Below are 16,166 nucleotides of genomic sequence, written 5' to 3'. Positions count from 1 at the left end.
CCATCCTGTTATCCTTGCGGCTTTTGGGGGCTGCCACGGCAGACGATTTAATGCCTCGTGACAGATTTCTCACTTGAACTTAAGATGACGGGCAGCGTCACAATTTGATGCTGATAATATGCTAATGAGGTTTGTTTATTTGATTTATAATCCCCTCGTCATGGTTTCAAGGAGAAGGTGTCGAAGCCGCTGGGCAAACGGTGGAGTCAGGTCAGGTCCTCGAGGTTCACTCAAATCACAGTCAAGTGGAAGTTAATCGCCTGTCGGAGGGTTTTTGCATCTCAATTGCATAAATTTGTATGAATTGATAGGGCAAATGATCACTGATGCTTATTGAGTTGCTGGATTGGGAACTACAGCAGGTGGATAGTTGATTAATGGTTCAGGTAAGCCTAATGAACATGTACTTCCTTTAGATCTTCTCTTGGAAATAAAATATATTTGTATTTATCTGTGCTGTTATATGATATTTGCTTCTATTTATTAACACATTGCATAATAATATCAATGATCAGCATTATCTTAGCCAGTCGTGGGCCTCCATTAAGCTATCTTCCTTAAGATAATCGGGATAATTCGAATCAGAGCACAGGTGACGGCAAACACCACCAGATTAGCACGGACCTCCTCCTTGGAACGGTCCTCGATTCTAGTCGGCTCAATGGACAGGGTGCGAAACATCTTGACTGCAGCTGCAGAAAAACTTTTAGTTGATACTTCACTTAGGAAGAGTATCTTACTTACACCGCTTAGATAATTTGGAACTAATTGACTTTCTGGATAAATAACTTGGGGCAAACCAGCCTTGAACGATTTGGGAACAGACTCGGAAACGAAATCAGTCTAATGACAGGCTATACAGAACCATGACAAATTTATCAAGGAATAACTTGATCAATTTTATTTTTTTTCAAATAAAAATGATTAAATTCAAAATTTAAGAAATGTTTTTTCTATGGAGTGTAAATAATGATTATTGATTTGTTGCTTGAATCAAAAAATCACCCACTTAGGATCGACACACACAAAAAAGGAAAACACCACAGTGGTTGTCTTTGGTTTGTATATCCATTTTTGTTTTAAATATTTATTTATTTTATTTTGACTTACATTATTTCTACAACAATACTTTTTTTTAAATTAAGAATAAATATTTAAATCGGTAAAGAAGTTTTTGTGGTAGAAAATAATTTTATTTCAGTTACACTACCATGAAATGATATTCGGCATTTTTGAAGTGACTAACACTTGAAAGACTTCAAAGATAAATCTTCTCTTTGTCGTTCAGATATCATGAAAACCCAAAATTCTATGAAAAACTAAGATATCTCCTTAACTTTCTTTGTTTTCCATGTGTATTTAGATTTCCAACTACAAATTAGATAGATCTACACCAAAATAGACCCTCGAAGCAGATTCTCTTTGCTGCAATGCCAGTTCAGTTAGCATACTTTCAGGAGCTGATTTAGCCCAAAACGGAGTCGCTGGACTGGGCCTAAGTCAAATACCGTGTTGGGCGGCCATTAGTCCGGGCAGATTCCGGTGCACATTATTTCTGGCCACGGCACGTGTTTGAACCGCAAACAGATGAATTTCTGCAGTGCCGAGAGCTCCGCTCCGATGAGGACAACGAATTATGAGCAGGCGGCAGCCACTCAGGGCAGTTTGCGCATTCCAAGTCTCGTTTTGGGAGGAGGAACAGGACAGGAGCAGGAGCAGCAGAAGGAGCAGGAACTGGAGCCAGAGGAGCACTGCAATTCGTCCTCGGGGTCTTTTTTGTGTTAATAATAAATAAACGGACGGGCCTTGCAGCCCGGAGTCGGGAGTGGAAGCCCTGCTTGTGTTTTGGACACACCGGAGCGCATTTTAATGGACGAATGCAGTGGCGGAGTGGAAGTGGACCCAAAACCCATAACCCGTAGTCGCAGCACACCTTTTCCCGGGTGCATGTGTGACACCCAGCCACCTCCCTGCTTTTCCCCTCCTTTCCCGGCTTGAAATACGGCATTTGCTCGTCCATCTTTTGATTTAGCACCGACATAAAAATGATTTATCAGTGACATTAAAATAATGCACACTGTGGCGCATTTTATGTGCGAATGGATTTTCGCGCCTTTTTGTTCTCGTTTTGGTAAGGGTGATGGTGATGGTGATGGTGAGGTGCTGGGTGGTACAGAGTCGGTGCAGTCGCATTTACCCCCTCCAGAGGAAGGAACCCGAACCGACCCGAGGTGCAACCCCATGAGGGTATTTCGCTTACGTATACGATGGGTTCTCCCAAACAGCTGTCCGTCCACTGGTCTGCATCAGACTTTGTGTGCCGCCGTCAGCCGAATGTTTTACGGCCGAGGTGTTTGTGACTGAGTCTCCGCCAGCTGCATCAGTGCCCTATACATAGGGATCTGGTATGGGGAATGGGTATGGGGTTTGGGCTTGGGTTCGGTGGCTCCATGCACCTATCCGGTCCTAGAATTGCCTCGGGCTGCTGGAGCATCATAAATGTAAACTTTTATGCGATTATCGCGCTCTCTTTCTGGCTGCCACACGATTTCGAGGACGCTGCGCTATGTGCACGGTGCACTGAGAAAAAATCGATTTGATATGTCGAAGAAAATTTAAAAAAGAATTCAAGGGAATTATACATGTAATTATGTGAAAGTTTAGTTACCAACCTCATAAATATATTCTTTTGCAGTGGGAGGTCTATTATTACCGATACTTACTAAATCTCCTACCTAACATCTTAAACATTTTAAATTACTTCATCTTTATAAAATGTTTTTGAAAATGTCTTGTTAAAAATAAAAAGCAGGCGTTCAGCTCATGCAGATTTTACTTTTTATCGATGGATCACTGCGTGAACAGAACCAGTTGGGAATTATAACGTCGCAGAAGGTATAAACCTTAAAAACTAATTGCAAATTGTGTTTTTTAGTTACCAGAATAAAATGAGCTTGTTTATGGAGAGGCTTTTAAATCCATTTGGCTTAAAAATTGTTAATTATAAAAAAGTCTTTAAAATGTATATATTATATTAATAATATTTATCTAATATTTTACTCTGAATTAATAGAAATTTTTTTCCAATTTTCCTCAGTGCACTTGGTGCTGTTTGAAATGTGCCATAATTTGCACCCAGATGTGTGACACAGCACTGCGAGAGCGACGAGCGGGCCCAAGCTGGGAGGGTCAGGGTCCCCAATGCTGGTTACTGGTGGCTGGTGGGTCGGCTATCAACTGGAACGCGGCTAGGATGTGCCTGCCACCGAAATGGACGACAGCATATGCCCCCGTGCGGGGTCTGGAACTCATTAGAGTGGGTTCTCTGTGTGTGCGAGTTTAATGAGGACACCGCAGGAGCGAGGAGCTGGCGCAGGCGCTGCTCGGGTATGGGAGTAGATAGAGGCGCTAAAGATGGGACAGATAGGAGGGGACGTGGATATGGATGTGGATGTGGACATGGGCATGCACATCTGCAGACGTCGCTGATTGCCCGGGTCCAATCTCAGTGGCCGTGCGATTCCCATGCCTGGCCCATTCCGTGGCCAGTTGGCAGCGTCAGCATAATTTCCTGATGCTAAATGCCAAACGCAGGACGAACAGGAGGACCAGGACGAACCAGAACGGGCTAGCCGAGCACTTAAGCCCATCCGCCATCGACTGACCGACTGCCAGCGCACGAGTTTGCAAAATGGGATTGGGTTTTGGATTGGTTTGGGTTGGGCTTGGGTTCGGGTCGGGCCAGAAGCAGCCCGAATGGGAACGGCCCAGAAGGACGAAGGGATGGCTAGATGGCAGGATGGCCGGGCAGAGTGATATCCTGGCGTAGTTGTAGTGGTGGCTCTGTGTCATTGTCTCGCGTGGGGACAGCAGCGGGGAGGAGGGGAGGGTGGCAGGACAGCAGGGCAGCTGGGGAGGAGCATCAGGAGCATCAGGAGCAGGACCAGCATCAGCATCAGGGCAATTTAGAGGAGCACACACACCGACACACCTGTTTTTGGGTAATTTATCTCGAAGAATTATTATTTCAAATATTTTGAGGGGCTGGGGTGCACTGAAAAAAGTTAAGCTAAAAATTAATTTGTTAGAAAATTATTTTAGACATTTCCAAGGCATTCCGAATGAATTTTAAGAGTTTAATAAAAACAATTAATTTAATTAGTGGTAATATTTTTGGTCTAACAATAGAAAATATTCTACAAGAAAAACTAATCTAATTCTACGCAACTACTACTACTACTACAAACAGTTTAAAATATAAAAATATATTTAATTTTTTTATTATTTCAACAAATAATAGATATTTTACACCAAGTTATAAAGCACGCGACATTTTTAGTAAGAATGTTTAATATCAATGAAGCTAATTCGTCATTAAGTTACGAAAATTAAAAGCATGAAAGATCATAATTTATGTATCATATGTTGTAATATTTGACTATCCTAAAAGTTATTATAATAGAATGTATTTATTTTATTCTTAATCAAAAAACATAAAATTCCGCCAAGTTTTAGCAGTGTAAAATAAGCAGAGAGAGAGATGGAAGCCATGGCACACAGAGACAGGGCGACGCACCGAAATAAAAGGATTTTAAAATGGTCATTTGATATGAATTATGCGCGTTGGTGCAATTACAGAATCCCGCCCGCCACCTCCACGTCCACCGAGCAGACTCCATCCTGAGCCCGTACCCTGGACCACCTCAACTGGGGGATTCCCCTCCTGCTCCCCTGGACGGTCGGTGATGCCTTTGTCTGACTGTGATGCGGTTGTCTCGGCGCTTAGAAGAGGCGGATCCGGCTGCTGTTCAACTGTTCAACTGTTCAGCTGCTCGGCTTGTTTACGGCTGGGCCAGTCGGCTGGTGGTCCTGGTCCTGGACCTGCTCTTGGTCCTGGACCCCGCCCACTTTCAGACCTCTTTCGCCGCCCGCGACTTGGACTTCATCGTTAAATAATTAAATCAGCTGCTAGACTAATATATTTCTCTTAATTGCGAGTAACTCATGGTTAGCGCGTACGCAAAGTGTCCGGGCCATTTGGCCCGCATTTCTGATTTATGCGCCATATAAATAGCCGGGCACCAATAGCTAATATCGCTGATGGCCTGCATATGCATGGCGTAATGGATTGTCGGGCTAAATAAACGGCCAAATGGGGATGGGAACTCTCTGAATGAGTTTAACTTATATTTGCCCCAACCAAAACCGTAAAGAAACATCCATTTATGACGAAAAAGGTTTTATTAAGACATATCACTATGAATAACTAGTAGAATTAAGATGAATTTGCAATTAGCGAAAAAATATAATATACCATTTTTAACCGTATTCCGGTCCTTAGAAGAAAAGGCCCATAAAGCAATAAAAACCAAAATCATATTTCATTAAATATTGATATTGTAAAATTTTGGGTTACTATTATATCTGGTTTTATTTGGTTTTATTAACATATATACCATTCAAATATTTTTAAAATTAAGATGATCTTATAATTAGTGATATTATACTCTCACTATTTTACCATTTTTAACCGTATTCCGGTCCTCAGAAGAAATGTTCCTAAAGCAATAAAAACCAAAATCGTATATCAATAAATTTTGATATTGTAAAATTTGTGGTTACTATTATATTTGGAAGATATAATACAAAAATTTATGAAACAAACAGCATAGTAAATCACTGTTTTAAATCGCTTGGTTTGTTTTGGTACAATTCACCGAGCCTCGAGCAGCTTTTCTGCTCCATTAAACTCTCTTTCAATTGTCTTCAAATTCAGACATCCAGAAGTTTGCATAGTTGGCCAGAAATGTCCTCGACAAAGGGAACACCGAATAATCAATGGAAAATCAACAAAAATGTTAAAAATAATTGCCGCGACACCAGGAACAGGAACACTTTCCTGCCTTGAAACCTTCACCAACCTATCCACCGAGGGGTGGCAGTAAAATGGAAAAAATTGAAAAAAGAAATGTAAAAATAATCGGCAATAAATTTAGCAAAAGTGTCGAAAACGGCACACACACCCGGGGAAAGGGGAGTCAAACATGGCAGAAATTCGGCCACGCCAAGAACTCATAGTTCAATGTCCTGAGCAGGCGACGCCTTCCATGGGCGAAAGGACGAGGGAGGGGTGGGCATGGCAGGGTTCGTGGCAACCGCATTTATAATAAATTGAATTGCAATAACTCAACTTCAATCAAAAATCATAATTCATGGAATTCGACAGCCCAGAACCGAGGCAAGTCGCCCCGACTCCGTCCTTTAACCCCCAACCCAGAGTTTGAAATGCACTTTTGGTTTGGGCACCGGCGATCCTCCTTCTGTCCTCCCGGATGACGTGTGCGAGTGTTTGTTTCCTTATCATACCCGGTGATATGGAACTTAAAGGAGTATATATCTACCATATTTACAATCCCGTGGAAGTGAAAAATTAATAAAATGCCCACTTTAAATATTCTTCCCTATTTAATAAATTATAATAGAATTCCTTCGCGAAATTATATAAAGAAACTTAAGGATCAACTTAATAAATTATGAACATATTTTAAATTTACACTAATGTACTAATTTAAGTTTAATTCAACTTGTCACATTACCTAAACATGAGTTAACTTAAAATAATATAAAGTTTCATACTTGATACAGAGTAATTAAGCTTCCAAAAAGTTACAAAATGTTATACAGTTTTGACGGATTTCACATAGCAGCATTGAGAAAATATTCAACTTGTCTAGGGTTTTATAAAAATTATCTTAAATACTTATACCTACTTAAGCTTATTTATTTTAAAAAGTAATGGAAACCTAGACAATTAAAAAAACAGTACCTTCAACCTTTTGTTTCAATGATAAACCTCAAGCCTTTTTAGTTCTATATTTGTAATTGTTGACCTTTGTGTATACAAAGTTAACTGCAATTAAAATGAAACCACTTTTAAGAACACTCCGTGGAGTACTAGGTATTTTATAGTCCGAAAAGTGGTACAGTGGATATCCTTCTCGCCTCTTCCGAATTTTTATGTGCTGCCTGCAAGTTGCATTGGCGACGCAGCCGAAAATTATAAATCTACGATTTGACATGAAGACGCGCATGTGTGTGTTTGGGGCGATTGTGTGGGTGTTTGAGTGCTCCGAAGACATGGATTTATAGACGAAGACATAAATACAAGTGGCACTGTGGGAGGGCAAAGGATGGGATTGGGAAGGGGTTGGGAAGGCATTGGGAAGGGGCAGCGAATCGACTGGCCAAAGACAGTGGCAAAAACATTGAAAGTGCACCACCGCCCACGGCAAAGGCGGAACACGCTCAAAGCCCATAAATATCCTGCCAGTTAGCCGAGAGTGTGTGTGTTTTTTCCCAAGGAGAGATCCTTTTGAAAGGGTGGAGACTGGGGGCAACGCATTTTAGGTGAAAATAATCACCGCTTCACATGAAATCATTCTGGCCAAAAACCGAATGCCAAAGGAAATGCAAGCGGCGCCAAATGGGATACTTGCAAGGACCCTGCGAATCATCTACAGAAAAAATAGAGGAATAGGAAGCGCCAGGGGAAATAAATTCAAAGTTCGCCCCCATATCAAGGGCAAACAAATCAAAAGTGACAATATTCCTGGGGTGCGGGAAAATCGTTTAAATGATTTTTAGCCTTGATTTGTGGCAAAGTGGAGAACACAAGAGGAACGACATTTTAATGGTAGCTATCCGAGCAGTTTAATGTGTCCAAAGATTGTCCAACAAGAAATTTATTAGATTGAAGTAGAGCTATAAGGGAATCCGAATTTTGATTTCCATTTTTACGGATAGCTATTCATAAAATTTCTATAAACAAACTAAAACGAAGGACTTCACAAAAGCGTACTCAGCTATAAAGAATATTTTCGAGAATAATGGAAAAGGAAAAGAACAAATTTTGTCAAGCTTCCGTTTCTTCGTGAATGGAAGAAGAAATGCTTTGTGCAGAGAATATTGGATACTTTATTTTTTCAAAAATCTGAAAAATATAATAAACGAAATATATAATAAGTTTTTATAACTTTACACCGAAAACTCATTCAAAACTCGTCTTAAAATTAATCATGGTTTTCATTATAAAAACCGTTGCCTTTAATATTGGAATACAATTCAGTTTATAAAAAAAAAAATTGTTTCAGTCCCTTTTACTTTGAACCCTAATAATTAAATCTTTATCCATATGGTAAGGGTAAACAAATATTATGGAAGACAAACAATATTTCTGTGATACCTACCTTTAGGACTTAACATACCCTTTATTCCTCGATTAGGAATAATTTAATAGGTACATTTGAAGCATACATTTTTTGTGATAAGCCCATTCTTAATAATAAATTGCTAATGCTTACATTATCTTAGATTTCTCTAAAATAAATCTATAAAATGTATAGTAATAGGTATAAAATCTTCGAGAAACTCAATCAAGTTATGCCGACTTCGTACTTTTTATTCAGCCGCCAAAGTATTTTAATGTTTATTTATATGTAGATTTTTTCTATTATTGCAAAAGGGACGAGACCCCGAAGGACTTCGCCAAAAAGGTTGCGGATGCTCGTCGCCGGATTTCGGAATATATATTTTCTGGTGTCATAAAAAAAAGGCCAGGCAATGGCAATGTATGTAGCGAGTACGCAACACCTTTGGCCCTGGACAAACACTCAGTAATACACCCAGCCAAAAGGACATTCAACAAAAGGGATGCGGAAGTAATTTACAATTTGGTAGAAGAAATGAAAATCAGACATAAAAGCAAACAGAAATTGCAGGATCAGGATGTGTCTGGCCGCGACGTAAATTGACAAGATTTATTTTCAATTAAAACAGGCGCTGCGCATTATCCTTTTTGCAGGATACACGACGACGCCGTTGCTTCCAACACTTTTATTGGCAGCAGCGTTTTATGTTTCATCTCAATTGACGATAAATCAAAAGCGGTCGACGCATTTCAACATTCTGCACATTTCCCCTTCCCAAATCGGGTCTTTTCCTTTTTTTTTGGGGAAGAAATCGGCTAGTTGAAGGAGGCGGGCGGCAAGGACGAGGCTGCATGTGCCACCCCTAAGCCGCAACCGCATACAGCGTTGATGAATGACGAAGGACATGCACATGCAGTGCCAGAATGTGTGTGCGTGTGTGCCTGTGTATATGGCTGCAAGGACACGCACACCGATTGGCTGCACGTCGACGTGCAATAATTCCATGTGTCCTGGCGAGCAACAATAAAAGGAAAAGCACCTCTCGATGTAGTCGACTTGAAGATACGGTTAGAAAAGCAAAAAGTTTATTAATTTACTGCTCTTAGGGCCGATTTCTCAATCTGATGTTAACTTTTATCAGTGGGTTAAGTTACTAATTCAGAAGAGGGCAGTTTCTCAATACGATGTTAGGTTTTATTGTTAAATTGTCGAGTGATATGAGTTTGAACAATTACAACCCCACTAAAATAACGAGTTTAACTTCATGTTAACTCTATCCGACAGATAACAAACCAGAACCTTAACATGACATTGAGAAATCCGCTTTTAGAAAAGTGTTATAAGAAATAAGTGAACGAAATTCCTAACAAATTGTTGAGGGTCCATAAGGATTAAGTATATTTAGTTAGTTAAATAAAATATATACTTATTTCAACAAATGTTTTTATAGTGTTGATTATTTTAATCGTTTAAATAATGAAATAATATGTAAAGTGTAAAATAAGTAAGTTAACAATTATTAACATTAATACATGTGTGCTCATCAGTACATTATACCCCTGCTTTTTCTGGCCATCGGTTATAAAAAGAGTAAAAATACAAGAAGGGAAGGAGTGGAAAGGGAGGTTCACCAAGGTGGATGCAGTGCAGCCGCCTCATTGTTGTCCTGGTTATTTATGGCCCATTAAGGCAAGCGGCAATTGCACATGTGTTCTTCACACTGACAATTTTCCAGATCTCCCACACCTTCCGCCCTCCCACAACCCCACCAACAACCTCTTTTATGTGTGTCAGAGTCCTTCTTGTTCTTTGATTCGAGCAGCTTTCGCTTTTAATTGTTTCGCCCAGCACAAATGTTAATAATTACACCTTCCAGCGCGCAACTGCAGCGAATGAATGTGTGTAAGTGTGTGTTTGTGTAAGGGATCAGGATCAGGATCGGGGATGTCCTTTTGTCTAATAACCATAAGACATAATTCATCCGGAATCGTGTTCCTCCGATGGAATTTATGACACTTCACCCGCATCCAGCACTCGCTCCACTTCCATTCACGCACGCAAAAAACAATTATGTGTCCCCCAAATCCTCCGCCCCATTCCGTGGCACATTTAATTGCCTTTGGCCAAAGGATTCGAATGGAGACATTAGAAAAATCTGTCGCCGTCGACAGGACACACGTCGTTCTGCTCAGCTGAAGGTCGTTAAAATGCGAGAATTACATGCTGGCACTGCAGTTAAAATGGGAGGAGCTCCATTTTCATGGGGCGCGGGATGTGTCGAAGGATCATGCTGAAACAAATCTTTCAGCCCACATGTGCCATATAAGTTTATTGGACTTGACATGGGCTGTACGAGTGAGGGAACAGTCGGGAGTTCCGATTAAAGGTTATGGAGATTTTGAAACTAATCTTTAAATAATGGTAAAAAATAATATTTAAGTCTACAATTAGTATTTCCAAAAATTGAAACTTTAGTAAGGTATGTTTTTTAGTTTAAAACTAAATTTATCATATGCAAAGAGAGGCAAGATAAAATTAGGAAAAACAAATATTATAAAAGGGAATATAAGAGATTATAAGATATTACTTGAATAAAAATATAAAAACTTATTTCTTCCACTTTAAAAAATATGAAAACTTTTGTAAAGAATTGACATTTATGAAATTGCACCATTTATAAAGTATTTTAAATTCATTTTTGTCTTATTAGTTACTATTAGATGCTTTCAAGAGAAATTTCTTGTTCTGGAGCTCTTATATTTGACGTTTCCCCACTAAAAACTTTAGTATTTTCTGGGCCAATCAGAGCCCAGAGTCCCCAACCGAATGCCTTGAATCCTGTGAGGCACAACTACAAAAATGTTGAAATCATTGCAAAGTGACAGAATAAATAACACAGTAAATAAATTTGACCGAGCGCCGTCCGGGGAGAAGAGAGGGTCCCGAGGCACGGGCAGGACTCGCAGGATGCCAGGACATAAGCCACTGTAGCTCCTGACTGGTCTTCTTTGCTGTAGTACAATATGTCCTGGTCTGGTCACAAATTTATGCGACATCCAAGTGCGGTGCAAGCTGCGTTTGACTGCTCTTCCAGCAGCCAGGACAGCCAGCTGTCCAATGCATTATCCTTGTCAAGTGTGCGGGTAACAAGCTCGCCTCTTCAAGGAGCGAATCAAAGTCTTCCTGAGAAGAGCTTCATAAAATATGAGAATAAATAAAGGTGAAAAACGTATATTGTTCATAAACAATATAGAACAACAGGACAATTATCTTATTTTAAATTCGTTTTGTAATCGTCGCCAATCTAAATTTAAGTTATAGGGAGTTTTACTAAGTACATCTAGTATTTTGACAGTATAAAAACTGGCATGCTTAGTTTATAAAGGTTAAAAAGATTTCAATGCCAAAACCTCTTTTCGACCTCTTTTTAAAAATATTGAAATTATAAATTACAAATCATTTGTTTAATAAGTTCCAGATTTTACAAATGTACATCTGATACGAAATAAATGCTATGCCAATTTTATAAAGATACATAGAAGGATTTGGTTAGTAAGTTCATCTTAGATTAATTTCATATCTTCTGAAAACGCTTATGCATAAACATAGAAATTCTTCGCTTTACAAATGATTGACATTGAACGGCCTGTTCTTTTTTTGTCCACAGAGCCCGTCTATATTGTTTGATAGTGCTCCAGACTGTGCGTCCGACTTTCTGCATTCTGGCCGTTCGATTTGACATCGCAGCCACTAGAACTGAAAAGATAATGCCGAGGGCCACTGTACTGATCTCCAGAACCAACAATTTGGAGTGGTAGCGAAGAGATGTCATTTTGAGGAGCTCGACAAGAAACTTCTCCACGGATAGCCACACCAGCATCATAGAGAATTCGCCGATTAGGAAGGAGACGATGGTCTCCAGGATAAACTTGCCCCATGGAGGCACGCCTTTCCAGTGATCGGGTATCACCTCGCAGTCGCACAGCAGATCCATTACGGATAGATAGAATATCTGGCTGCCCAGGATGGGGGTGTCATTAAAGGTATCCGGATCCAGCTGTATGAAGAGCGTTGTATGCAGCACCAAGTGCACAAAACAGGCCAATAAAATAGGAGGCGGACTGGTCATTGCTATTGAGGAAATGCCATTCCAATAACCTCAACTTCTTTTAAATATAAAGGATTTTCTTAACTTACCACGAAAAGGGAAAAACAAAAAGATTTGTGAGAAGAAAAAGAAAACTACAATTTTACAATAATTTTTTGACACATCAAATTTGGTAAAATAATACTGACTAAAGTTTTACAAAAAATTTGACACCATTTAATAGGCTTGCTGGGCGAATTGAGTGGGGATCTTTTAAATGTTTTAAAAACTTTAAACACATTGCTATTACTTTAAGTTTAATTTTAAATGAATTACATACACAAAATAATTGAATTTCGATTAAAACATGCATAGGTGTCACAATATAATAATAATAAAAATTCCAAAAAATTTTAATATAGAAATATTTACTCTTTTGGACGACCTTAATCGTAGCTTCTTTAATTTCCTTGTCTGTAAAAATTAGTTAAAATGTAAAAAGCTGGCTGAGTCAAAGATCGAGTTATCTTTTTTAACTTTATCCAATGTTCTATTTTAAATGTTAAATCGAATACCTACATTAAATGTTACATTTTGAACTGATTAAGAGGTGTTCGAATTAAATCTTTAAAATATCATAAAATTTATAAGCAAATATGTGATGCCAATATATTTTTAGGACACCTTAATCCTTGCTTCATTGTTCCATTTGCCGGTAAAAACCAGCCATATCGAGTTGTGTCCTTGCAATTGTCTGGTTTCTGCCTCCTTAGCACTGAATGTTTAATCCAGCCAGCTGAAAAATGCATAAATACCATTTTAATTAGAAAATTAGCTGAAAATATGCAGCTCACGTTAATCGCATGACGTCGTCGTCGTCGTCGTCGTAGTGGCAGTTGTTATTGTTGCCGCACGGAAACGGGGCTGGCTGTCCTGGCAAATGGAAATTCAGATGGTGGGGGTACTCAGGGAACTCATGCAATATCCAGGAGATGCGACAACAACTGACTGCATGCCAGTGTCCTCGGCACACTCGTCGTATTCGCAATATCATCCTTGGCCCCTCACCAACCCTCTATACCCCCATCACCCATTTTCCTGACACTCGAAATCATTGCCACTCTGGCTTTGGCTTTCTACTCGGATTCCCGGATCCCTGGATCCCCGGATCCGGATGGGGATCCTGGTTTGGGCCATGGAGGAGCAGTTCCAGTTGGGCTCCGCTGTTTGTTGCGACAAATGCCGTTATAATTATTTATACCGTAAGCACATTTTATGGTGTCGCAATTTTAAAATGCAATTAGAAGCGCGCTAACTCTCACTCCCTCGAATGGGGAAACCCAGCTGAATACCAAACACAGGGAAAAAGGAATTGAAAATGTAATAAAAGGGGGCAAATGTAATGTAATCGTAACGTAATTCTTAATGGAGTTTTGTCATTTCACCAAAAATAAGAATAAAAACTGCGAATGTTCTGCAGGCATCACCTGAAATTGTTTGCTTATGGTGGTCCATATTTTCCCTCCCCCAACTCAGAGTCACCTGTATGTATGATTTTCTTTCCTTATTGGGTTTTCTGTACCTTATTGAACAGCCGCCACCGCTGATAACAATATGGAAAATCTCAGTTGCCGAAGCGAATTGAATGAGGCAAGCACAACAGCTGCGGACACTCAAATAGATTTGGAATATTACAAAATACGAGGCGGATTTTTATATTTACCTGAAATTCTAACAATTTCTAATACAGTTGCCGGTGAAGCTTCCGATTTGCATACTATTTCGCTTTGTATCTGCTTGCAATAATTTTATTGGAAAATTACGAAAATCGAATGAGGGTAAGATTTAGATAAAAGCTGATGTCCATGATATTGTTAAAACACCTAAGGATAGTGAAATTTACTTACTAACTTAATTACTTAATTAAAAAAAAAATGTTTTCAGATTAACATTCATTTAAAATGTATAAATTATTCACAGAAAGGGTATTATTAATTGATCGAAATCTTATGATATTCCTTTGCCGACTACATTTTCATCGATATCCCAGAATATAAGTAAATTAAATTTGTTTGTATAAAACTAAGTCCAACTGCAGCATTTATCGGCTGCGGTCGTAAACCATTTGCAGCAATTATCTGTTCCAAGTTCGCCCAACGCCTTCGGGGAAATATGCGGCAAATGAATATGGCCCAGGACATCTGGAGGACTCCTCGAATCCCACTGGGGGTGGCACAACCCTTGCCTGGGCTCCGCTGCCAATGAGTTTTTAAGCGCAAGTTTTGCTTAATTTATAACGAGGATTACAATAAACAAACTAATCTATGGCAATAAACACTAAAAATCCCCCAAAAAGTGCCCGAAGATGCTGTGTCCCGTCGCTGGGGGAAAAAAGGAGGGAGGAAGGGGTAAAGGCATCCAGGAGATGAGATTTCGCCACTATCACGGGTTGTTGGACCTCCTGGGCATTGGATTCGCCTCTTCGATTTTATAAGTTAAATCGCAGCAATCCTTTGGCCCTTTAAATATGCCATTTCCGTTGTGAGATTATTTTTCGATATCGTATGATTCGAGATGTTTACGAGTGTGCAGTGTCCACGGGGTTCTGGCGATGACCAGATAGGCATCGTCACCAACCCCTTTGGCCGCCAAACCCGAAAGTTAGGGAATTTTCAGCAGTCTGGCCATGGAGAAGGGTTTAATGTGCGTGGCTCATCCGCTCGATCCCTTTTTCTATTAACAATAAATTTGTACGATTTTTATTTTGACCGCAACGAGCTTGGTCAAGATGTGTGGACAGAATGGTTGAAGTTAGATGTGTGTAGGTACAAATTTAAAGAGCTGTACCCCTATAAAAAAGTTCTATAGCGAATAAAAGAAAATTAAAACATATCTCTATTTTATTTTAGTTTGAGTTTTAGTTAGCCAACCCTTTTTTTTAATTCCAAATTATTTTAGTTCAAATTATAAGACTTTCGTTCCAACCATTCTAATTACCCAAATGCACTGACCCAAGAAAAATTAACAGGAGTGGCGGCAAAGCTACATATCTCTTCATTCCATCATAGATACTAAACCCATGACCAATGGACCTCGGATGGGGGAATGTGGGACAGACAAAACAAATCGGTGAAACGGGATGCGCGTGATGCCCAAAAGGATGCCATTAAGGACAACGGTTACAATCGTTAGTGAAGCCATTAGTTTGCAGCGCCAATATGCGAAAATCACATACACACAACCAAAGTAACCCCACCAAAACCGAACCCGGCCAAAAAGCAATGTTGCAGAGTAAGTGTATAATTGCAAGTGGCACAGCTTTCGGAAAAAGCGAGATATAACATGTAATAACTTTAGCCGGAGACCCACAGCCCCGAAATGTCCATCTTCCACTAATGTGTCCTGGCTGGGATTGGATGCGAGCCTGCGACAGGGAGATGGTCACGAAGTTGCCAACGACAATGGCATCGCATGGCCCAAGCAACGAAACAATAACAATAAAACAAAGGCCAAGACCGGGACGGCCAACCAATGTACGAGCAACTGAAAATAATTTCAGGGATATTATCGCCACCGTCGGCAGATGTCCCAAGTGCGATATGAGCCCAGGCCCAATGGACCTGAGCTGACCAGGATCTCAGCCGGACATCAACATAATGTCTACTTTACAATGTGGATAAACTTGCAAAGAAAACGAAATCACATCCATATCGAGAGAGCCAGAGCGGTCCCCACCTGAACGGTAGCTAGAGATGGCACAAAGTTGGGTTTAATTTGAAACCTTTAAATAGAAAATGTTTTAAGAAATAAGAGATATTATGTGGTATAAAAAATATATTTTTCTAAAGTGATCTCAGAGGATCGATTATTTT

The 16,166-nt window shown here is 39.7% G+C and overlaps 2 protein-coding genes across 2 annotated transcripts; both read right to left on the bottom strand.

Moving 5' to 3' along the window:
• Positions 1 to 454: 454 nt before the first annotated feature.
• LOC119548521 lies at positions 455 to 877 on the bottom strand. Its single transcript, XM_037855812.1, has 2 exons — positions 745 to 877; positions 455 to 692 (listed from the first exon to the last, which is right to left on the bottom strand). Exon 2 carries the CDS (start codon positions 679 to 681, stop codon positions 544 to 546), a length of 138 nt encoding a protein of 45 aa, XP_037711740.1. The 5' UTR covers positions 682 to 692; positions 745 to 877; the 3' UTR covers positions 455 to 543.
• Positions 878 to 11,764: 10,887 nt separating this feature from the next.
• On the bottom strand, positions 11,765 to 12,546 carry LOC119547759. The gene is made up of 2 exons (XM_037854765.1): positions 12,405 to 12,546; positions 11,765 to 12,338 (listed from the first exon to the last, which is right to left on the bottom strand). The coding sequence occupies exon 2, from the start codon at positions 12,334 to 12,336 to the stop codon at positions 11,782 to 11,784; it is 555 nt and encodes a 184-aa protein (XP_037710693.1). The 5' UTR covers positions 12,337 to 12,338; positions 12,405 to 12,546; the 3' UTR covers positions 11,765 to 11,781.
• Positions 12,547 to 16,166: the final 3,620 nt, after the last annotated feature.

The sequence above is a fragment of the Drosophila subpulchrella genome, chromosome 2L (assembly GCF_014743375.2).
Source record: "Drosophila subpulchrella strain 33 F10 #4 breed RU33 chromosome 2L, RU_Dsub_v1.1 Primary Assembly, whole genome shotgun sequence".
NCBI classification, from domain to species: Eukaryota; Metazoa; Arthropoda; class Insecta; order Diptera; family Drosophilidae; genus Drosophila; species Drosophila subpulchrella.
Note: the sequence above shows the minus strand (reverse complement) of the source record. Positions and strands in the feature narration are given on the sequence as shown.

What these genes read in the sequence shown, in the direction of transcription:
- LOC119548521 (XM_037855812.1), bottom strand. Translation starts at nt 681, where the DNA reads ATGTTTCGCACCCTGTCCATTGAGCCGACTAGAATCGAGGACCGTTCC.
- LOC119547759 (XM_037854765.1), bottom strand. Translation starts at nt 12,336, where the DNA reads ATGACCAGTCCGCCTCCTATTTTATTGGCCTGTTTTGTGCACTTGGTG.